Consider the following 24,357-nt stretch of genomic DNA (forward strand, 5'->3'; position numbering starts at 1 on the left):
GCTTTCACCATGAGGTTAAAGTATCATAAAAAGCAGTAGTCACCTCTAGCGAGTCATCTTGTAGTAAGGCAACCAGCTCCTTGTGTATTAAATATACATTGGATCCTAAAAGCTTACAGACCTGCAATATTAAACACAGAATGAGCAATTAAATGACAAGTCACCCAATAGTCCAGAAAGTCTGTTAATTCAATATGTGACAAAAAGAAGTCCATGCAAGATTAACAGGAAGGTGAACATTCATCAGCAGCACCTTGTATTCCTGTGGATTCACACAAGCCATAATTAGAGTTTAAAAAGACTTTTATAAGAACATTCCTCAGCTGAAAGCCTGCCTACTTGTTGATTGTTTCCAGACATACACAGGTGAGGCTGATACATAAGTCTATACTCACTTCACAGAAGCCAAGAGCTATGGAGTATCTGACGGGCACATCAGGGTCGTGACACAGGCAGAAGAAAGTGGCATAAAGCTCTATGTGGAAGTTTTTAGCTCCCACAAACACAACCATGGCCTAAAATAGGAGAATAATGTAATAATACAATATTAAACCCATGAGATAGAGATATAGATAGAACAGACATATAGGCACTCACTGGGAAGTTGTAGGCGCAGTTTTTCCTCATGGTAGAGTACTTCTTCTCCAGCTCTATGTTCTCAATCTGGTTGTCGTTGTGACCATTCTCTTGGTGGAGACCTAATCTGCAGAGCTTTTTGTAAAATTCAAGGAACCACATGTGCTGCTCCTGGGTGAAGAGGCCTAGAAGAGAAGGCAGACTTCGGTTAGACCGGTTTCACATCTGCGTTGGCACCTCTGTCCGGAGGTTCCGTCGCAGATCCAGCTCAAAATACCGGAAGAAAAAGCGCCGCAGGCAGTGCTTTTTCTTCTATTCAAAAGCCGGGGAGCTGGGCAGTAAGCAGACGGACCTTAGTATAGTCAATAGGGTCAGTCCAGCACTGTTTGGTTACAGTCAGAGATGGAGACGTTCGGCTGCGGAGATTTCCCTTCCCTGCTCCCTGAACGGAGATATGAAACCACCCGTACACCAACATTGCAGAAAAAATATGTACCACACATCCACATATTATACATAAATCTGGTGCTTCTCAGGAATTTAATAACAAGAGGTTCTTTATTACACTTTGATCAAATTGCATAAGCATATGTTGTGGATTCACTGCGGATTTTCAGCAGCACAAAATCCACCCCAAATGGTGAGGATTCACTGTGGATTTCACCCCCTCATTTGAAGGGGTGAAATGTGTGATGAAAATCCAAAGCCTTGATTGACATCCTGCGGATTTAAAATCTGTGATCGTACCTACTAAATAAAGATGCTCGTCTCCTCCTGGCTATTACAGTTTTCTCATAAGGAAATAAAAGTTGCAAATATACTTTCTGGCCCAGCAGTACATATGCCAGAACAGTTCACACAAGGGTTGTAACCCAGATTTCCTAGACTCATCCAATGCAAGAATGCTTAGTTATGTAGAAATATATTTCAGGACTGTAAGAATACTGAGTGGCAGTCCCTGATCTGATCTACTGCTTGTCAAAATCTGAGAAACAACCAATATGGTTGTATTAGTGCAATGGCGCTCTTAGATATAATGTGGGTGCCATATTAGGTGTGATTGGTACGAGCTTGGAGAAAACCATCTTACACAGCACAATGGGATGTGTTACGAAGAGATCCTCTGCTTTCTTGTAAATTCACTGAGCTTTTTATAGACCACATAAGTCTACAGGAGAAACAGAAAAGGGGTGTTCTAAAGCCAAACACAGTTGCATCATTCATTTGGTTCTAACTGGTTTTCCTTTGAAGTGTAAATAATGATCACTTCTGATGGCTGGTCTTTTCTGCTGGCTCCATTGTATTGATGGTAATCTCATTTTTTTTTGTCTTTTGGAGACATGCTGTCTTCCTCCAGTGATAATCATCATTAACCTACTGTAAGGAATTTACTCTACAGAACATTCTACATACTGACATAGCCGAAAATAGACTGAAAAACAAAATTAGATCATACAAAATATTTTTTCCTTCACAGTTACTAAAAGGCGTCCTACAGGGATTACCACTCATCTTTCGTCAAGTCCCAAAAAGTATATTCCTACATACCTAAGCATTCTTGCAGCATACAAGTCTAGGAAAGCTGGGTTACAACCCATATGGGAGCTGTTCTGCCAGCTAAATGGGTATAAGATTAGCCGTAAAGTAGCTTAACCCGTTTAGGACCAGCCACCGTAAATTTACGGTGGCTGGTCCTGGGCTTAGAGCACCGGCGATAGTAAAATTGTTAGTGACAGCTGATAACCCGGAGAAGAAGGCAGGAGGGGTTTTTAAGCCTTCCTGCCTTCTGCTTCCCCGATATACAGTTCTCAATGAGCACTGTATGGGCAAAGTGAAAGTAAGATGTACTTTCACTACGGGAGCTTCGGTGGGTCATGTGACCTCCTGGGGTTCCCTGCTAGTGCAGAGCTGGAGGGTCAGACTAGACCCTGGCAGCTCTGCAGGTGACTAATGTCACCACAGGGGTTGCTTTCCCCTGTAACTAGGGCTCCTATGGACGCCCTAGCTACAGTGGGAAATTGTCAAATAAAGGGGAAAAAAATGTAAATGTTCCCCCAGAGGTCTTACATGACGTCATGGGGGACATAGGTAGTAAAATACACAATTACATACATAAGTAAAACAAAACAGCAGAATAAAACAACAATACATACAAAAGAAAGAGAATAACACAAAGCAGAAATAAATAAAGGAACCCATTCCCATACTTTATTTTAGTGTAAATATAAAAATAATTTTAAAAAAATTATAAATGTTAAAAAACAATTTATTTTTAAACTGTTTACCTCCAATAAAATTAAAAAACGAGAAAAAAAAGTCAGTGAAAAAGATATAATAAAATAGTCCTATATGTCACGGGAAAAAAAACGCAGCAAAAATAATTTTGGTAGCTAAAGGAATAAAAATAGAGCAGTAAAACCACCACATGGGTAAAATCCCTAAAAAGTGTCTGGTCCTTAAGGTACAAAAGAGCTTAGTCCTTAAGGGGTTAAAACTACTAAGCATTTTTGCAGCTGAAAAAACATAGGAAAGCTGAGTGACAACAGTTACAGCAGCGTTGTCACGCAGATTTCCAGATCATGCGACTATATAATTCTACTAACACTGACTGCAATCTTCACTGCGAAACTCCTTTTGGAATATACAGAACAAGACAGACAATTCCACAATACATTGTTATTATCAGTTTCACACCCTTTGCAATCATTGTGATTATAACTGTGGAGGGGCTTGGGTTCCCCTCATTCCCTGTGGCTTTCTTGTTACCCATCAGAAGACTGATGTTCCTTCCTAAAGGTGTCGGGCGATTGTCAGTTTATTAATTCTCTGATCAGTTCAGACTGAAATCATCCCACAATAGCTGTCAGGTAAAGCAGAGCAGTTTGCTACACAATGATGCCGTACATAAAGGAAACCATGGTAAAACACTAATTATAAAAGGTAACGTCAGGTAGCGCCATACAGAATTGGGGGTGACTCATACAGCGAAAGAACATAACAAGCTCAGGGTGACTGGGAGCAAAGCAAATGACTAATAAATACTAGGAAAAAATAATGCATATCCGTGGGGGAGCGGACAACCTGCAGCTACTGAGCTCACACTACAGTCATCTACTCTGCAGCCTGTCAAGCCATGCTAGGAGTTGTAGTCTCCCAACTCTGGAGAGAGGCCACGGCTCTATGGGATTTTGCATACTGTCAATAGTAAGCTATGAAGTACTGTTATTGATTTCCATTTACATGGACAGTCAGCCAGTGTAGTTTTCTCCATTTTATGGAGGGTATGCTTTAACAGAAGGGGTGCGATTTATTTGATTGGGGAGAGTGACCCTCACATGTGGTTACCCTCTCCATTCAATCACCACCAGAATTTGTCTACAAGCGGTGCTATCGCTGAGTCCCCGCCGCTGTTAGAGAATAATGCAATACACTGTGGATAGGTCACAATCGTCAATGGTGGGAAAACAATTTCAAGGCACCTATCTCTTTAAATCCTAAGCTAAGTATCCCTTTCACAGTGACCCACCTTGTAACCCATGGCAGAGTTTTCCTAGGTGCAAAGAAAGAGATGTGAGGACAGATTCATCGGCTTTGAAAGATTTTTCACAAAACGATTTAACCAGCGGGAGGACAATCTGACTTCTGTCATCTGAAATGACAAAATGGCGAATTGCGGTATTATTACAATGTAGCACAACATTTATATATTGTATCATTTTATTATCACACTGTATCACTATATTGTATTGTGAATATAGATAGTTTGTAGTTTTACAATAGGTACTGGAGCTGATGGTGCAGCCTCTGGGGGTCTCATACTTTAGTTGATTATTTGCCACATTTATTCTTAAAGGGGTTGTCCCGCGAAAGCAAGTGGGGTTCAGCACTTCTGTATGGCCATATTAATGCACTTTGTAATGTACATCGTGCATTAATTATGAGCCATACAGAAGTTATTCACTTACCTGTTCCGTTGCTAGCGTCCCCGTCGCCATGGTGCCGTCTAATTTAGGCGTCTAATCGCCCGATTAGACGCGCTTGCGCAGTCCGGTCTTCTCCCTGGTGAATGGGGCCGCTCGTGCCGGAGAGCTGGTCCTCGTAGCTCCGCCCCATCACGTGTGCCGATTCCAGCTAATCAGGAGGCTGGAATCGGCAATGGACCGCACAGAGCCCACGGTGCACCATGGGAGAAGACCCGCAGTGCATCGTGGGTGAAGATCCCGGCGGCCATCTTAGTAAGGTAAGGAAGAAGTCGCCGCAGCGCGGGGATTCGGGTAAGTACTAAACGTTTTTTTTTAACACATGCATTGGGTTTGTCTCGCGCCGAACGGGGGGCCTATTGAAAAAAAAAAAAACCGTTTCGGCGCGGGACAACCCCTTTAAGTGCTGCTGATGTAAAATACCATCATTTTCCAAAGAGGAGTTGATTTTTCCCAGGGGCTGCAGAGGATGTTTATCTGACTGTGCCATCCGTACGTGGGTGAGCTCTTAAGTGTCTGCACTCACGTATCAGGAGCTTTCTCTAAATGATTCCATAGACTTCATTAATACAAGATAGTATAAAAGTCCCCCACACAGATTACGTTTTACTGGGTGCAGCACTTTGAAAACATCCTGCTTCTCAATAGATCTGGTATTCACATTGTGCTCAACCAACAAAACAAAGCATGGTGCAGAATGGATAGCCATTTCCAACCCACAGGTCCCGTGAAAACCCCAGCAGCAATTGATCTTCTCCATAGAGTTTCCTGGGTTCTGCTGTGGCCTCCTTCCAACCCTCTACGCAATACTCTAGTACGTCAGTCCATCTGTAGGTGTGGTGGACTCTCATGGTTTCTACTTTAAGACCCTTTAATTATCCCACTTCCTATGACTCTGTATTGTACTGATCCTGAGCAACCTTGGTCCTTATACTCTAGTTACTTCCAGGGTTGCATGCGGAATTCTACTGCATAGCTGATATTTGCTGACCTCCAAACTTACTACAGAGTCTTGCTTCTTTTTACTCCCAGTACAAAGCTAGGTGGTTTACGTTTATGGGGGATCCAATGCTGGGCGTAGAATAGAGAAGTGGCAAGGATTGGTGGGAGCACAAACAACCTATAGCTACCTTCTATACTGTTTTCCAGAAAAATCTTTTCTAATTGATGAACCTTTAATTTGTAGGAACGTACCATGATCGAACATAGATAGTAAATTCACCAAGGTCTCGAAGGCTGAGAGTCGCACACTACTGCCCTCATCTCTGGCGAGTTCAATCAGCTCCGGGAGAATGGCAGCTTTTGTCAATTCTGTCCTACAACAAAGAACAACTTCTAATTAATAATGTTCAAAGATCTCATTATATTCATCATGTACCACTGTCATAAATACCCCTAAATGAGACGACTGTAGATACCCCCAAATGTGTCTACCGCACACACCCAAAATGATATCCCAAGATATGCCTAAAACAGAAGACCCCCCAAGATGAATCCCTCATGGGTATATACCTACATTACGGCCCCCAAGCTACCTGCCATTTGATGCGCCTAAAATGCAGCAGAATTTATTAGTGATTCACGACCCCTATTTGTGAGAGCTTAATGGGGGCCATTGGAGCTGTACTCCAAGGCAGGTGAAGTACTCGGGTCTCATGCACATGGCTGTATTATAGCTCTGCCGTGTATGAAGCTGTATTTGGGCTCCCATTCAAGTGTATGGGGGGTTTTACTGCATCTCCATTTGTCTCTGATTTCATACAGAGTTTTTTGTACTATGATACTCCATAGTAATCTTGCACTCTCTACATAGGGAGGTATAAAGTAGCATTGCTTCCAGGGTGGAATATCACTGTACATACTGTACAGCTCCATGTGTAGATCTCTCTCCATTAGTCCTATTGAGAGTGTCATTTTATACATGGCACATATACTAGCTGCAGGTATATTCATTCCTTCTGAGCTATGTGATGAGTCATCTGCTTCATCTCAGTAATGGACGCATTACCATCTGCAGTCTTGTCTTTTGTTTGTTCCTTTTGTGTCACTATTGGGCCAAGGAGACTCCTCAATATCTGCTAAGGGCAAATTATCGACCCACACAAAAGCAGCTGCAGGAATGTCAAGACACCCCCACAGAGGGCAAGTTCTTCAACTATACTCAATTAATCACTACAAAGCATTGCCTGGAAGTTTGGAATTTTCCATCTGAAGTCAAGAAGAGGTTCTAGTGGCGCTCTACCTGCAGTCATCTTTTGTTATGTCATACAGGCTGTGTCACTATTCAGGCACACTTGCACCACTGCCCAAGAGCTTCAAGTTATACTTCAGGTCTATCCATTTCCCTATCTATCCTTCTTCATCTTTTCCCTTCCTTTTTGCAGAAATATATTATTTGAGGAGGAGGGTGAGCTACAGAAGACGTTCATGAAATTCAAAAACAGCATGCCCCCTTAGCCGATTGGCTGGGAATTATCACCTGACACACTCACTTTAATCTCATAGCTGTTCTCGGCCTTTACCAATATCCTTCTTTCTATATTTTCTGCATTACTGCTGCATTCTGGGTATGTCCTAATTATAAGAGTGATAAGTCTAATACTTTGGAAAGTCATCTATGGCTTTAATGAATGCTTAAGTGCATTCATTCCACAAGAGATTACATTAATTAAAAAAGTAGTGCATTCAGTTTGCCTTAGGAAGTTCATTTCTGTACAACTTAGTACAGTGCTAAACAGGAACATACGGCTGCTGGTAACACTAAATCTCATCCAAGGATATGATGGAACGATTCACCACTAAAGTCTTTATCTACCCCTGAACACCATTATACAGTCCATAGATTAATCCATATAAAGAGTTACATCCTGCATTATACTCCAGAGCTATACTCACTATTCTGCTGATGGAGTCACTGTATACATACATTACATTACTTAACCTGTGCTGATCCTGAGTTACATCCAGTATTATACTCCAGAGCTGCACTCACTATTCTACTGGTGGAGTCACTGTATACATACATTACATTACTTATTCTGTACTGATCCTGAGTTACATCCTGTATTATACTCCAGAGCTGCACTCACTATTCTGCTGGTGGAGTCACTGTATACATACATTACATTACTTAACCTGTGCTGATCCTGAGTTACATCCAGTATTATACTCCAGAGCTGCACTCACTATTCTACTGGTGGAGTCACTGTATACATACATTACATTACTTATCCTGTGCTGATCCTGAGTTACATCCTGTATTATACTCCAGAGCTGCACTTACTAGTCTGCTGGTGGAGTCACTGTGTACATACATTACATTACTTATCCTGTACTGATCCAGAGTTACATCCTGTATTATACTCCAGAGCTGCACTCACTATTCTGCTGGTGGAGTCACTGTATACATACATTACATTACTTATCCTGTGCTGATCCTGAGTTACATCCTGTATTATACTCCAGAGCTGCACTTACTAGTCTGCTGGTGGAGTCACTGTGTACATACATTACATTACTTATCCTGTACTGATCCGGAGTTACATCCTGTATTATACTCCAGAGCTGCACTCACTATTCTGCAGGTGGAGTCACTGTGTACATACATTACATTACTTATCCTGTACTGATCCGGAGTTACATCCTGCATTATACTCCAGAGCTATACTCACTATTCTGCTGATGGAGTCACTGTATACATACATTACATTACTTAACCTGTGCTGATCCTGAGTTACATCCAGTATTATACTCCAGAGCTGCACTCACTATTCTACTGGTGGAGTCACTGTATACATACATTGCATTACTTATTCTGTACTGATCCTGAGTTATATCCTATATTATACTGCAGAGCTGCACTCACTATTCTGCTGGTGGAGTCACTGTGTACACACATTACTTATCCTATACTGATCCTGAGTTACATCATGTATTATACTCCAGAGCTGCACTCAGTATTCTGCAGGTTGAGTCACTGTGTACATACATTACATTACTTATCCTGTACTGATCCTGAGTTACATCATGTATTATACTCCAGAGCTGCACTCAGTATTCTGCAGGTTGAGTCACTGTGTACATACATTACATTTCCTATTTTGTACTGATCCTGAGTTACATCCTGTAAATCTTTTTTATTGAAAAAGTATAAAGCACAACAATAAAAACTATATGTACAAAAATTAACAATAAACAAAAACAGTAGACATGCAGAACATAAAGAATATCTTAAATATTACAATGTACGCATTACGACAAAACAAACTAAACAATATGTACACTGACCAAAGTAATAGAATTTCTCTATATCTATATATATATATTTTTTATTAATATACAAAAATAAATGGAAAACAAGCCTAAAGTAAACTTGACATTGGTCCACTACCCATACTAGATACATATGTACATACAGTATTTATCAAAACATATACACACATCATTACTGTATATCCCCCCATAATGAACAGAAAATAAAACCAACCCTCTCATACACCAGAACCCTAAATCCACTTCAATCCAAAGAAAACCCATCACCTAAGTAAATCCTCCCAAGCTAATTTACAATATATACAATATGAACGAAACACTACCAGCATTACATACCTAAACAAAACTGGGACAAGACTTCTACAGCCTCAAGTCCTGACTCAAGTCTTTTGATCCATACTTACTTCAGGAAACAAAAAACTAAAGTGAAAGGAATCAGCCTATCATCCTAAAATAAAAACCCCTCCAGATGTGAGAAGAAGGATCTGATAACCTCCAAGTTTGCTGATCCTGACCTATTCAGGGATCCTGTACTATTTATCAGTCCCATTATGATTATACAATTTACTGACATCTTAGGCCTCCTTCCCACGAACGGATTTACGCCGCGTAAATCCGCGGCAAAAATCCGCTGCGTTGCCCCCTGCTATTAGGTTCTATTGAACCTAATAGCACAATGCACACGATGCGTAATTCCACCGCGGAATTCCGCACCGTGAAATCTCCCGTCCTCACCCGCAGCATGTTCTATTTGCTGCGGGTGTACGCGCTGACGGCTTCCATTGCAGTCAATGGAAGCCGTCCGTTCACGCTATCTCCCGCTGCAACCAGCGGAAGATAGCGTGAAAAAACGCTTCCCCGCCTACCGCCGCGCGTCATATGACGCGGCCGGCGCGTCACGGTGGGCGTGTCACATGACGCGACGGCGGTGGGCGGGGAAGCGTCTTCACGCTATCTTCCGCTGGTAAGTATGGGGTCTCTGGGGGGCGCCGTGACGGGCTTCACTGCGTAATATTACGCGGCGGAGCCCGTCACGCTCGTGGGAAGGAGGCCATACTGTTTCTGTAAGGGTCAGGTAAGTGGTACTTCCCAAAGACCCTCTCAAAAACCAAAGATGTGTGCCTATAGTGACATTTCTTAAGCAAGGTTTTCACACTAGAGATTGCCTAGTGGCTACATCAGTCGAGAAAAGATGTTCAAGTTTCCTCCTCCAGCACTAATACACATGCCTTCTGCTCAGGCTTCTGAGGTTGGAAAGCTGACTGAAGAACCTCACCACCCGATGTTTGAACATTTCCCACCACTCTGAGCTACTGCTACATAGGCCCAGTGGTGGATCTTGGCTCTGAAGAAACTCCTCAAATGACCATCGTATTTCTGCTTCTTCCAGGAGAGACGAATTCAACTTCTACAAACCTCTACCCATCCAAGGAGCCTCTGTAACATTCAGGGAAAACATAAGATGACGGTGATTAGAGAACACCACCTCCAACACCAATAACGGTGAGAAGACAGCTTCCTCCGTTAAATAAAGCCTATCTATCCTAGACCTATCACTACCTCTAAAACAAGTGAATCGCGCATGGTCTGAGGTCTGCGGACATGTACAGAGAAAAGGCTTGATCCTCATAAAGAGATCGTTCTGGTCCCACATACTTTGGGGCCTATAGATGTTAACCCCTTAACGACCAGCCCATAGTGTTTTTACGTCCTCCCGAAGTGGGCTCTATTCTCTGAGGACGTAAAAACATGCTTCCTGCAGAGAATAGTGCCCCTCGGGCTGTGGACGTGACAGCTCCATGCTGTCGGTGTCCGCAGGTAGCTGACAGCATGGAGCTGTCATCCCGGGCTGTTCGGAGCCCCCCCCGGCATTGCGATCGGCGCTATGCAATGTATAGCGCCGATCGCAAAAAAAGTAAATAAAAGTACATAAAAGTTAAAGATTCAGCTGCTCTGATGGATCGGATCCATCGGAGCAGCTGAAATTACTCACCCAGGTCCTGCACGCTGCTCCCCGCTCTCCTGCCGCTCCGGGGCCCGAAGCCGGTCTTCTGCGCATGCGCGCCAGGCGGCATTACGTCAGCCGCATGCGCAGAAGGCCCGGCGGCGCGGGAGATTTAAAATCTCCTGGCTCCCGGCTCCTGTAGGTAGCCGGGAGGCAGGAGATGTCAGCGGGGACTGCGGTGAGCGGTCCCCGGTACCGCGATCGCCGTTATCCAATGGTTAGCGGCGATCGCGAAAAAGTTAAAAAAAAGTTTTAAAAAAGTCAGTTTCACCTCCCCTCATGGATCGGATCCATGAGGGGAGGTGAAAATACTCACCCCCAGTCCTCAGCGGTGTCCCGATGTCCCGGGACCCGAATCCCCGTCTGCGCATGCGCGCCCGATGATTGACATCGGGCGCGTGCACAGACGGGCTCGAGCCCCGGGGAATTTAAAATCCCTCTGCTTCTGGCTGCCATGTGTAGCTAGGAGCAGAGAGATTATACCAGGGACATGATCACTGTCATCCAATGGATGACAGTGATCATGTAAAGTGAAAAAAAAGTGTAAAAAAGTAAAAAAAAAAAAAGTAAAAAAAAGTTTTTAAACGTTTAAAAAGCGTATGTTTCATCTCCCCTCATGGATCATATCCGTGAGGGAGGATGAAAGTACGTACCTAAGGCCCCCAGATTTATCCGCGGACCTTACCACAGCTTCTGCACACGCGCCCGTCGCCAAAATGGCGGGCGCATGCGCAAAAGCTGTGGATTGCCAGGATAATTTAAATTCTCCCTGCTCCTGGCTACAAAACGTAGCCAAGAGCATGGAGATTTAATGGGGGTCCGCGGTGAGCGGTTCCTGGTCACGTGTTCGCCATTATCCAATAATGGCGATCACGTAAAAGTAAAAAAAAAAATTTGAAGTTTCATCTCCCCTCACTGATGCGATCGGTGAGAGGAGATGAATCTTTTTACCGGAGGCCTGCGTATTTGAATCCCGACGCGATCTTCCTCCGTGGACCTTCCAGGATTCTGCACATGCGATTGCCGGCAAAAAGCCGGACACATGCGCAAGAGTCAGGGAGCCCAGGAAACTTAAAATCTCCTTGCTCCCAGCGACCAACAGTCACCGAGAGTCTGGAGCAGTGACGGGTGGCCTCGTTGAGCGGTCCCCGGTCACGTGATAAAAAGGTAGCGATCTACCTTAGGCCGGTCTCACATGACCGGATAGGAATGACGGATTCCGCATGCGTCTGATCCGTGGTAATACGCAGATCAATCGCACTGGATTACACAATTCCGCTCACATTAGCGGGTCAGAATTGCGTAATCCACTCGCAGAAAAGAGAACGCAGCAGGTTCTATTTTACTGCGGAATCGGCAACATAGAGCCCATTGTGCTCCATGGTCGCGGATATACCCGCTGCCCATACGCAACTACCTTGTATACGGGCTGCGGGTACCCGTGTCATCGCTAAGCGACGGTGCGGGAAATACAAACAAAGGTGTACTGTGCATGACCGCCTGTGTGAGTAGGCAGTTATGCGCAGTACATTACGCAGCCGTACGCAGGGTCACAGCCGGGCTCACAGATGGGATCCGCTGTGGGCCTCCGCAAGCGGATTCCGCCTGCACCCGCGTGAGCCCGGCGTTATTCAGACAGCTACCTGTGATACGTATTTTACAAGAAGCCCCGGGAACGCTCGCTTTCCTGCAGTTCCAGGAGCACCTTGTTGAGCGCCTTCTGTGTGAGACCGCCGCACCTCATCAAGCTTACGGAGACTCACGGAACGCCACTTTTTACACCCCATACCCGCCACTGAGGTCATGAAATACCCCCAAAAAGCATGAGAGGGGGGGGGGGGGGATACCCGGTTTTATTGCCCCATGGGCCCATTCCAACCAGCCTCCGTAATTACCCCTGTCTTCGGAAATACTACACAGTTCACATTTTTACTTTTATCTAAGATTTGCGAACGCCAAAAAGGGCGTGGAGGGGGAGGGGGGGAATTTTTAGGGAGTCAATCTTTATTCTGTACAAATAAGCAATGGGGCCTGGAATGTATTCAGTTGTGCCCTAAAATCCAACGGGTGTTCCGTCCTTTATAGGCCTTGCCATGCGTCCTGTAAGTAGATTAGGGCCACAATGGGTATGTTTCTGAACTCGGGACAAACGGGGGTATCCATTTTGGGGTGAACGTCTTCATTCCTATGTACACTGTACAAAAAAACTGTTTTTAAATTGAAAAAATTGCCAAAAAAATTGAAAATCGTAACTTTTTCCTTCTGCTTTGCTTAGATTCATTCAAATACTGTGGGGTCAAAATACGCAGTACACCCCTAGATGAATTCGTTAAGGGGTCTAGTTTTCAAAATGGGGTCATTTGAGGGGGTTCTTTATAGTTTTGGCCGCTCAATGGCTCGATAAGTGGGCAATGGGGCCTGAAATTTATTCAGTGGTACCCTGAAATCCAACGGGTATTCCTTTTTTATTGTAGGCCTAGCCATGGGTCCTGTAAGTCTATTAGGGCCACAATGGGTATGTTTCTGAACACGGGACAAACAGGGGTATCCATTTTGGGGTGAAAGCCTTCATTTATATGTGTGCTGTACAAAAAAAACTGTTTTTAAATTGACACAATAGCCCAAAAAATGAAAATCCTATTTTTTTCCTTTTGCTTTGCTTGAATTTATTCAAAAACTGTGGGGTCAAAATATGCAGTACATCCCTAGATAAATTCGTTAAGGGGTCTAGTTTTCAAAATGGGGTCATTTGTGGGGGTTCTATATGGTTTTGGGCGCTCAAGAACTCTACAAGTGGGCAATGGGGCCTAAAAGGACTTCAAGCAAAATCTATGTTCTGAAAGCCACCGATTACTCCTTTTATTTTGGGCCCCGTTGTGCATGCGGACATAAGATTAGGGCCACAATGGGTATATTTCTGAAAACAGCACAAACAGGGGTATCCATTTTGGGGTGTAAGTCTTCCTTCATATGTGTGCTGTACAAAAAAAGCTGTTTTTAAAATGACAAAATTGCCAAAAAAACAAAAATCCAAATTTTTTCCTTTTGCTTTGCTTGAATTTATTCAAAAACTGTGGGGTCAAAATGCGCAGTACACCCCTAGATAAATTCGTTAAGGAGTCTAGTTTTCAAAATGGGGTCATTTGTGGGGGTTCTCTATGGTTTTGGGCGCTCAAGAACTCTACAAGTGGGCAATGGGGCCTAAAAGGACTTCAAGCAAAATTTGTGTTCCGAAAGCCACCGGTCGCTCCTTTCATTTTGGGCTCCGTTGTGTATCCAGACATAAGATTAGGGCCACAATGGGTATGTCTCTGAACACGGGACAAACAGGGGTATCCATTTTTGGGTGCAAGTCTTCCTTCATATGTGTGCTGTACAAAAAAAGCTGTTTTTAAAATGACAGAATTGCCGAAAAAACGAAAATCACAATTTTTTCCTTTTGCTTGATTTGAATTCATGCAAAAACTGTGGGGTCAAAATATGCAGTACACCCCTAGATAAATTCCTTAAGGGGTCTAGTTTTCAAAATGGGGTCATTTGTGGGGGTTTTCTATGGTTTTGGGCGCTCAAGAACTCTACATGTGTGCTATGGGGCCTAAAAGGACTTCAAGCAAAATTTCTGTTTTGAAAGACACTGACTACTCCTTTCATTTTGGGCCCCGTTGTGGACTCAGATATAACAATAGGGCCACAATGGGTATATTTCTGAACACGGGAGAAATAGGGGTATCCATTTTGGGGTGTAAATCCTGATTTTCATGTAAACTATAGGAAAAAAATATGTCTTTAAAATGACAGATTTGCAAAAATATGAAATTTTACTTTTTCTCCTCTAAATTGAATTAATTCCTGAAAAAAAACTGTGGGGTCAAAATACTCATGACACCTCTCAGTGAATACATTAAGGGGTGTAGTTTTTAAAATGAGGTCATTTGGGGGGGTATCTATTATTCTGACACTCATGAGCCTTTCCAATCTCGGCTTGGTATAGGAAAACAAAGTGTTCCTCAAAATGCTAAAAAGTAATGTTAAATTTGTACGTCTCCTAAATAGTTAAAAAAAAACGAAAGTTTTTCCAATGTGCGCCCAAAATAAAGTAAACGGGTGGAAATATAAATCTTAGCAAAAATTTCTATATTATGTTTGCACATATTTAAGATATTGCAGTTGGAAATGTGAAAAAATGACGATTTTTTCAAAATTTTCCCAATTTTGGCGCTTTTAATAAATAAACACAATTTCTATCGGTCTATTTTTTCCGCCTAAATGAAGCACAACATGTGGCGAAAAAACAATGTCAGAATCGCTTGGATATGCAAAACCTTTCTGGTGTTTTTCCATGTTAAAGTGACACATGTCAGATTTGCAAAATTTGGCCTGGTCATTAAGGCGCAAACAGGCTTGGTCACTAAGGGGTTAATAAGCCAAAGCTCTTGTCCCATTATGAGAACATCTAAGATCAGGCACCTCCCCATTTCTAATTCGATCACTCATCTGCTTTCAACCTGGGCAGTCTTAAAAAGGACTGTTCCCCTGCTATACGGCTCAGTCGCAAGTAACTAATAGGAATACTCAGGTATCCACTCAGTCTTCACCTTATGCACAATTGCCAAATATGGCAGCCTGATCTCTCACAAATATAAAATGTTAGCTTCAACACAGCCGAGAAAATCAACAACTGTAAATCTAGCTGTATCTGATTTACTGTTAGCAACATTAATGGTCAAAAGCGTTAATGGGATGAGTGCCGCCATCATGAGTGATCGGATTAGATGGCTTTATTCCTATTATCCCTCCTAGCCTTCCAATTCTGATGAAGTTTTTGCCTTATGTCTTATGCCCACGAGCGTCGCGGGATACGCCCGCAGATTTATGCCGCGGGAGTACCACAATATTAAATAAAGAAGTGCGTGTGAGTGATCGTGGAATTCCGTGCTCTCCATTAATGCTATATTAATGGAGACCTCCCACAGCGTAAATCCGCGGTAAAAATAATACGCTGCGGATTTATTTCCCGCTGCAGAAATCCGCAGTAGAATTCTGCATGTGAACATTGGCAGGCAGAAAGCTATTAGGTTCAATATAGTACCCTGAAAATAAGCCGTACCCAGATTTTTCAGGATTTTTGGTGAGGCTTTAAATATAAGTCCTACCCTGAAAATAAGCCCTAGCTGCAATACATAAAAAAGGAATACATTACCTAGGAGGTCTCTCCCGCTGCTCTCTGGGGGTCCGACGTACTTCTTAAAGCCCCCGGCCGCCCACAGAAGATCACTACCTGATTACGGGATTCATAAATCCCACCTCCAGGAAGCAATGGCTCCGATTGGTTCTCCGGTACTGCTCAGCCAAGCAATACAGCGCTTGATGAACCAATGCGATGGCTGTGATTGGTTTATCGAGCGCTGCATTGATTGGATGAGCAGCAGTCGAAGAAACAATCACAGCCATTGCGTTGTGGAGGCGGGATTTATGAATTGGCCAATCAATTCCACAGCTCAGCCAATTCATAAATACTGCCTCAACAACATGAGCCATCTCTTCCTGGAGGTGGGATTTATGAATCTCGCAGCTATGAAATGATCTTCTGTGGGCAGTTGAGGACTGCAAGAAGCGTGTCGGAGAGCAGCGGGAGGGACCTGGACCGAGCCTGCTAGGTAAGTATAATAAGACATCCCCTAAAAAAATAAGACACTGTGCCTCTTTTGGGACAATTAATACTAGACAGGGTCTTATTTTCGGGGAAACACTGTTTTAAGAATAAAGTCTCTTCTTTCCTCTAATGTGTCAATTTCTTCACTTAACTTCTTTATCTTTTTACACAAATCCCCACTCTTGGTTTTGGGGACATACCAGCTTTTGCTAGAGCACATGGAAGTAGAGTCCTGAGGTTTTTTTAGGGTTTTCCCCGACTCCTCATACTCGTTACAGCGGTGAAAGGAAAACACATCCCAGAAAACAAGCTCTGTGAAGACACTGAACCAGCAGGGAATACTGGGAGATTTCAGCTTTGAAGCTTGTTACATTGTGACTGCAGCTTTCAGCACTAAACGATAAGCCGAATTTTAAGCAATGTAATAAAACTGCTCCATTGCTGTAGTAACTAATATGTAATGAGACTCTATACCTACCCTATGCCTTGCGCAATCAACTCCAATTGGCGACACATACAAGAACGGACTTCATACTCTACATCCTGACACAGGGATTCCACTAGAGGGAGTATGTCCCGCTTAACTCTGTAATACATAAAAAGCATCCAGAATTCAGCTGAATTAGTCAGGAAGAATGAGTCATTACAGTCCATCATTTATATAGCAATGTCTACAGCCCAAGCTGGGGCAGCTTACAGTGGATAGAAAAAGTCTACACACCCCTGTGAGAATGTCATGTTTTTGTCATGTTAAATAACCCGACCAAGGTGAGTGATTTCAGCCCGGGCTCTCCGCTCTGCTAACGAAACTAGACTGAACGCCCTTCTAATTCGAACTTCTCATTCCCGCCTTCAAGACTTCTCCAGAGCAGCACCAGTCCTCTGGAACGCACTACCAAAGGATACCAGGGCAATCCAGAATTCGCAGAAAAGACCACCATACTCACAGTAAAGATGGTGGAGGCAACATTATGTTTTGGGGCTGTTTTTCTGCTGCTGGAACTGGGGCTTTAGTCAAGGTGGAGGGAATTATGAACAGTTCTATTTGGCCCAAAACCTTCAGGCCTCTGCTATGAAGCTGAAGATGAAGATGAATTTCACCCTTCAGCACTACAACGACCCAAAGCATACCTCCAAATCAACAAAAAAATAGCTTGCCAAAAGAAGATCGAAGTTTTGGAATGGCTCAGCCAGAGCCCAGACCTGAATCCCATTGAAGAACTGTGAGTTGACCTGAAGAGGGTCACGACAGCTTTGGAGGGCTCTTGCAAGGAAGAGTGGGCAAGTCAAGATGTGCCAAGCTGATAGACACCTACTCAAAAAGACTGAATGCTGTCATAAAGTTACAGGGTATATCAAAAAAATATTAGTTTCAGGGTGTGCATATTTATGCAACCCAATGTTCTTTTTTTCCTAAGGCTATGTTCACAGTGCATGGATCCGCTGCAGAATGCCCGCTATGGATTTCCACAACAATCCACAGCATTTTGAAATCCTAGCTAAATGAATGAGCTTTAGTGATTTTTCATCTACACGGAGTGTAATTGTGCTTGTGGATTTCAAGACGGTTTAACAATTGCCCTGTGGAAATCCCACAACGTATCTGTCCTGTGTGAACATAGCCATAATGATTGCAGTTGGTTTTTAATGGAATTTTACAGATAACGGGTCACATTGAAGGTGGAAAGAAATCTCAAATGATTCATTTTTGTCGGATTTTTTAACATGACTAGAACACGGCATTGTGATATCCACGGCATTAGTAAAATGAGCACAAAACTGCAGTAGAACTGCAAAATCTGCTGCAAAACTCACATGTAAGTAGCGGCAGTTTTCATGCTGTCAGTTACCTGTTGTACAACGCTCTGTTAGCTACATACAATGGCAACCCATATTGATAGCTCTTACATACACTGACACATTGTAACGAGCTCATCAGCTGTATGAGCAGAACTATATAAAAGTATATCAGAAAGTTGATGAAAATCGATGCTGTGAAATATATATTTTTAGAAAAGCTGGGTGACAACCAATAGAATCACCATAATAACTCCCATACAGGTTGCACCGCAGGTTTCCTAGAGCAGCACTCAACAGGTACATTGTCTGTATCTCTGTACAGTACAGTACAGTACAGGTTGCCATTCAGGGCTCTAGGAAAACATGGTATAAAAATAGTTAAAAATGTCAAATACCAAGTATATCCTGATACTTACATATGAGCTTCAAATTTGTTGGCAAGCTTTCCTAGGATCTTGCAGCTAGTAAGTCGTGACTGTAACGTCTGAGAAAGTTGTGCTTTGGACACAAGAGGATTGAGGATCTGTACAAAGAATAAAAAGGGTATGAACAAGTGAGAAGAATATTAACCTACATATAAGACACATCTACTACATGTGTAATCATCCTGTGATGGCTCATGATGTAGTACCCCCTCATGGCCAGTAGATGTCAACGTTGCAACTGATTATGAAGTATTGCCACGCAGCTCCAAGGATCTTGTGAAAAAAAAAAAACGACTCCTGTCATGCCCCAGTGGAGTTTCTCCTACATCAGACGATTGAAGAGTGTAAATCGTAACAGCAGGCTCCATGCAAACAGTGAACAAGCAGAAAATGTTGGGAGATTTGGGCTCTAAAGCCTACAGAATAGTGAATACAGCTCTGAGGTATAATACAGGATGTAACTCAGGATCAGTGCAGGATAAGGAATGTCATGTATGTACATAGTAACTCCACCAGAAGAATAGTGAGTGCAGCTCTGGAGTATAATACAGGATGTAACCCAGGATCATTACAGAATAAGTAATGTAATGTATGTACACAGTGACTCCACCAGCAGAATAGTGAGTACAGCTCTGGAGTATAATACAGGATGTAACTCAGGATCAGCACAGGATAAGTAATGTAATGTATGCACACAGTGACTCCACCAGCAGAATAGTGAGTGCAGCTCTGGAGTATAATACAGGATGTAACTCAGGATCAGTACAGGATAAGTAATGTAATGTATGTACACAGTGACTCCACCAGCAGAATAGGGAGTACAGCTCTGTAATAAAATACAGGATGTAACTCAGGATCAGTACATGATAAGTAATGTAATGTATGTACACAGCGACTCCACCAGCAGAATAGTGAGTGCAGCTCTGGGGTATACTACAGGATGTAACTCAGGATCAGTACAGGGTAAGTAATGTCTCCACTGTTTATGTACTTCATTTCTATATGTAACATGGGGCTTAGAGTTGTCCAGAGGCTGCAGTTTCACATCTGATCAGACAGATCTGGTGTGATCTAGTGTGAATGTTTAGGCTCCTGGTGATAGAAGTAGAATACTTGTGAGTGTGTTGAGGTCACCCAGCGACTTTCCCCTTTCAGCTCCTGGAATCCCATCAGTGCTGTGGTGAATGTCTAATCAGCTACTGTACACCATTACACTTCCCTTATTTGCATTGCAGATACTTTGTACTTGAACAACCAGTTACCAAGCAGCGAGCGGCGCAGACACCAGGACATTCTTGCCAATTTACTAACATAATTCACTTCTTTTGGAGGAAAAGAGATTCTCAGTGATTAGGAGCTCGCCTTGTACAGGAGGTTGTGAGCATTAAAGGGACATATTCACTACACCCCCAGATTATGCACAGTCCCTTTCCTACATTCTATTAATGACCTTAATATATACCAATGAGCTGATCTTGGCTATAACCCTTTGGGCCTGTGCACAGTGATCACTTACTGATAAGATAGGTGTATCCACACGTCTATGTAAAGCCCATATATAAGAAACTGAGCTCTGCTTTAAAGGGGTTCTCCGTGGTTATAACATTGATGGATTGTTGATGTAATCTGCTGCTTATTGTTCAGTACGACTCACATAAGGTAAGGAGCTGCGATAACATATAAGGAGGACATCCTAACAAGCCCCAAAGGCACCTGTAGGCTGGAGATTGTGGTTAAACCATCCTACAGAAGCTCTAACTTAACGGCTGATGACAAGTTCCAGAGCTGCACTGATACATCATGGCCCATGAAGATACAGAAGAGATGTATGGATGATGTCTTGGTCTTCTGTATCTTCATTACCCTCTTAGAATCTCCTACTACAAGATTAGTCAGTTGAGAAAACATTAGTAGGTGAAGATCTCCTCGTTACCTCGTGTCGAATGGTCTCCTTTGGCAGGACGTCTATCACAGCAAGCAGAGTATCCAACCAAGCGTTGCTCACACCTGCCAAACCAACATGGAAAACAATCAGTGGATCTGCAGATTATTTCACCTCCCGACTTATAGAACATTGACTACAACCTCAAGAAGACGGTACAACAAGGTAGCTTTAAGTGGAGCAGAGTGTTTATTCTTCATTACTTGTTTTCTGAAATATCACTCATAGAGAGGATCTCCATGTAAACGTTTCCACACATTGTTCAAATACCAATAACTATGACTTTACACCAGACCACTTTTGATCAACGACTTTTGATCAACCCGCGACTATCTTTTTAGTAAACTGAGACTAAACGACTATCGATTTATCACTGGTCACCCTGTTGGTGGCCAGGTTTACACTAAACAACTATTATTTGAATTCGCTGTTTCAGGCGATTAGTCGGCCGATAGTCGTCCCGTGTAAAGGTACTTTTACAGTACATGACACTTTTACCCCAATTGTTCCCAGAGCTGCATCCAAGGTTTTATCTGCCTTACATATCGGACTTCACATCTCTCCTCAGCCCCTTCTGATTCAGTGTCTCTACAGAATATCCCATGTTGTAGTGCATTCTAGAAAATGTCAAATTTACTGTAGTCTGATGCAGTAAAACTACATTTCCTTCCATTGTTTTATGGCAGATCAACAAGGCTGTTAAGGGGGTTTTGCCAAAAACAACATTTATACATTACCACCTAACTTATGAGTAAATGGGGCATCACAGGAATATGCTGTCACTTTCTCTGGCTGGGGTACCTCTTTAAAGTGCCAAAACTTTACTTGCAGTCCTTCTATAAAGTGATTGGGAAGGCCTCTGGGGTTATAGGAGACGCCCCCCATTAGTCGTAAGTATAACTTCAGACATTTCCCATAAAGATCAGAATGTTTCATGTATTGACAAATCTAAATGAATTTCACTGCTTAGAATCCATCAAGTTCTAATGAAACAGCAAGATATGTGCGTCCCATACAGACAGAAGAAACCTCAAGTGATTGGGATGCATATGGCTTACGTTCAGCAGATACATTTAGTGTCTCCTGAGCCCTTCACCTCCCACCAGGGACCAGTCTGCAGCTAAAACACATGAAGTGGTGCAAGTCATGTGATGGGACCCAAGCAGAAAGTCTACAGCTGCAATCACCAAGTGTACAGTTGCAAGGAAATAAGTGAACCCTTTGGAATTAAATGGATTTCTGAATTCATTACTAACAAACCTGGTGTAATTATTATTTAAATTACAATTGTAGACAAACATGACCTAACTAAGGCCGGTCTCACAAGAACAAATTGGACTTCGCATGCGGCAGCCCGCAGGGAAATCTGTCTCTGACCCCAGCCGGCAACCCCGCGTACTTTCGTTCTCTCTATTGCGGATGACTACGGACACTCAAGTCTGTCATGTACAGTACAGATTTCTTTTCTTAATATTTGTTTTTCATCGTCTAGCGATAGCACAGGTGACTGCAGCCTATCCGCAATGTCAATTGATTTCAATGGAAGCCGTCCATGCGGATTCCGCTCAAAAATAGAACATGCTGTGATTTTAAATCCGCTTGCAGAAATTGCAATCACTATCTGCTTATATGAGCGGACATGCAAATATTCTATTTTTTCAATGGGTGCGGAATACCACGGATCATCCATGTGGGTGATGATCGTGGATTCTGCAATTAAAATCTGGCAGTGTGAGACCGCCCTTAGGCTGGATTCAGATGAACGTATATCGGCTGGGTTTTCACGCCGAGCCGATATACGGTGTCCTCATCTGCAGGGGGGGGGGGGGGGGGGGATGGAAGAGCCAGGAGCAGGAACTGAGCTTACGCCCCCTCTCTGCCTCCTCTCCGCCCCTCTGCACTATTTGCAATGGAAGGAGGTGGGACGGGAGTGGGGCTAAGTGCCGATAATTAGTCCTGCCCCACCTCTCTTCATTGCAGAGGGGCAGAGAGGAGGCAGAGAGGGGGCGGGAGCTCAGTTCCTGCTCCCGGCTCTTCCAGCCTCCTCCCCCTGCAGAGAGAGACGCCGTATATCGGCCAGCGTGAAAACCAAGCCGATATACGTTCATGTGAATCCAGCCTTAACTAGTAGCACACAGACTGTTGTTGTTCATGTCTTTTATTGAGCAGATTGAATAAACATGAAGGAAAGGTGCTTTTAGAAGGAACGATTCAAACGAGCAAAAGCGAACGATAATAGTTTGGTCTACACGTAGCCAATGACGAATGATAATCGTTCGCTTTTTGTTTGTTGTTCTTTTCCTGCAGGCATAAAGACCATCGTTGGCTTGTTCGCTTATTGTTCGGTGTAAACGGAGATGGTTCAGTCCCTCCCATCCGCAGTATTCTAGCAGTCATGTCCAGGTAGATCATTCTAGTACCGATATTCTTACACATTGGAGGGTAGTGTAATCCATTAGAATAAACAGCTCTCACCTATATCTCTGTGCTCCAAATTCTGCAGGATGATTTGCAGGAAGGACAGGCAATACGAGTGGACCGGGACAGACTCCTCTTGGAGGATAGTCAGGAAGGAATATGCTGCTGTCAGCTGCATCTCTATTCCTGCAACATGGAGAACCTCCTGTCAGCAAGGGGACACAGGAAGAATGTTAGACAATGGGAACGGCTTGCTTCACATCTCAGCACATTCTGTCTGGTGCATCTGTTTTGCCAAGTTGAAAGGCAACAAGTTGACAAGTGGGTTGATACAACACAATTTATTAATACAAATGAATAAATGATAAAAATATTTGGTCTATGCTGCCCCCAACCCACTGCCTTGTTAAGGGGACTTTACTGTCCACTACACTGCAGTAACTAGTTGTATGGAGTTACCTCCCAAAAATCAGAAAAGCCAACAATATCAGCCAGTGTAACACTAGCATTATGGTAACTCAATGGGAACCCAGATTTACCCCCATGTCCACATCTAGCTGCCTGATACAGTGTCCTCAAAGAAGCAAAGACTTGTTCAGCTGGAAGAACTTTCTGTATTTCACAATGAATTAAATCTTCTCACAGTTGCTTTATGGCGCTACAGATGTCTGTGAAATATTTTTTCTGTTACTATGGTAATCTCAGAGAGGCTTGATTCCAAAGCCTTGTCTAGAAGATCACAGGAACAGAACATCCCAGCACCGCTCAATGAGGAATATTGATACAGAACTTCCAGAAACAGGACATAGACTCACACCCAATGAAAAAGTATACAAGCCTGTGGGGGTTCTGGAGGAGTTTGCCAAACCTATACCTCCCTCTCTAGATCTACATCACTACCTAGAACCTACAGTACCCATTCATGCCCTTTAATACAAATATCCCCAATCTTCACTTGGTAAAGCCGCACTGAGCTTTACGTGCTGCATTATTCGTTATTGTCAAAGGCATCTGGGCTAGCTAATCATGATGAATGGATAAGTGTACAACCACTTAGGCCGAGTTTCCATGGGTCGTATTCGCAGTGGAAATCTTGCGGTTTTGCCGCAGCGAAAAACACGAGATTTCTGCTGAGAGAGCGCTGCTTCAAAACCCGTGCCACTTTGCCATGGGTTTTAGAGCAGCTTGGCCGCACGCTTTTCCATTGCGGCCGACGCTCCCATGGAGAGAAGCGCAGCTGCAGCGGGATAACAAAATTTGATATGCTACGGCCAGGGAATCCGTGC

General features: G+C 43.3%; 1 protein-coding gene across 3 annotated transcripts in view; it reads right to left on the reverse strand.

The window, feature by feature from the left end:
- Positions 1-24,357, reverse strand: part of PPP4R4 (protein phosphatase 4 regulatory subunit 4) — a 102,099-nt gene that overhangs the window by 17,930 nt on the left and 59,812 nt on the right. For 2 of the 3 annotated variants that reach the window (XM_066607506.1, XM_066607505.1), the window contains exons 4-12: positions 23,129-23,276; positions 20,645-20,718; positions 18,703-18,809; positions 16,965-17,072; positions 5,751-5,872; positions 4,103-4,225; positions 598-761; positions 396-515; positions 44-121 (exon numbers count right to left, since the gene is read on the reverse strand). In XM_066607506.1, coding sequence (XP_066463603.1) covers positions 44-121; positions 396-515; positions 598-761; positions 4,103-4,225; positions 5,751-5,872; positions 16,965-17,072; positions 18,703-18,809; positions 20,645-20,718; positions 23,129-23,276 — 1,044 coding nt within the window. The remainder of the gene's footprint in view (positions 1-43; positions 122-395; positions 516-597; positions 762-4,102; positions 4,226-5,750; positions 5,873-16,964; positions 17,073-18,702; positions 18,810-20,644; positions 20,719-23,128; positions 23,277-24,357) is intronic. The other variant, XM_066607507.1, reaches the window with a different exon arrangement.

This window comes from Eleutherodactylus coqui, chromosome 6 (assembly GCF_035609145.1).
Source record: "Eleutherodactylus coqui strain aEleCoq1 chromosome 6, aEleCoq1.hap1, whole genome shotgun sequence".
Classification (NCBI taxonomy): domain Eukaryota; kingdom Metazoa; phylum Chordata; class Amphibia; order Anura; family Eleutherodactylidae; genus Eleutherodactylus; species Eleutherodactylus coqui.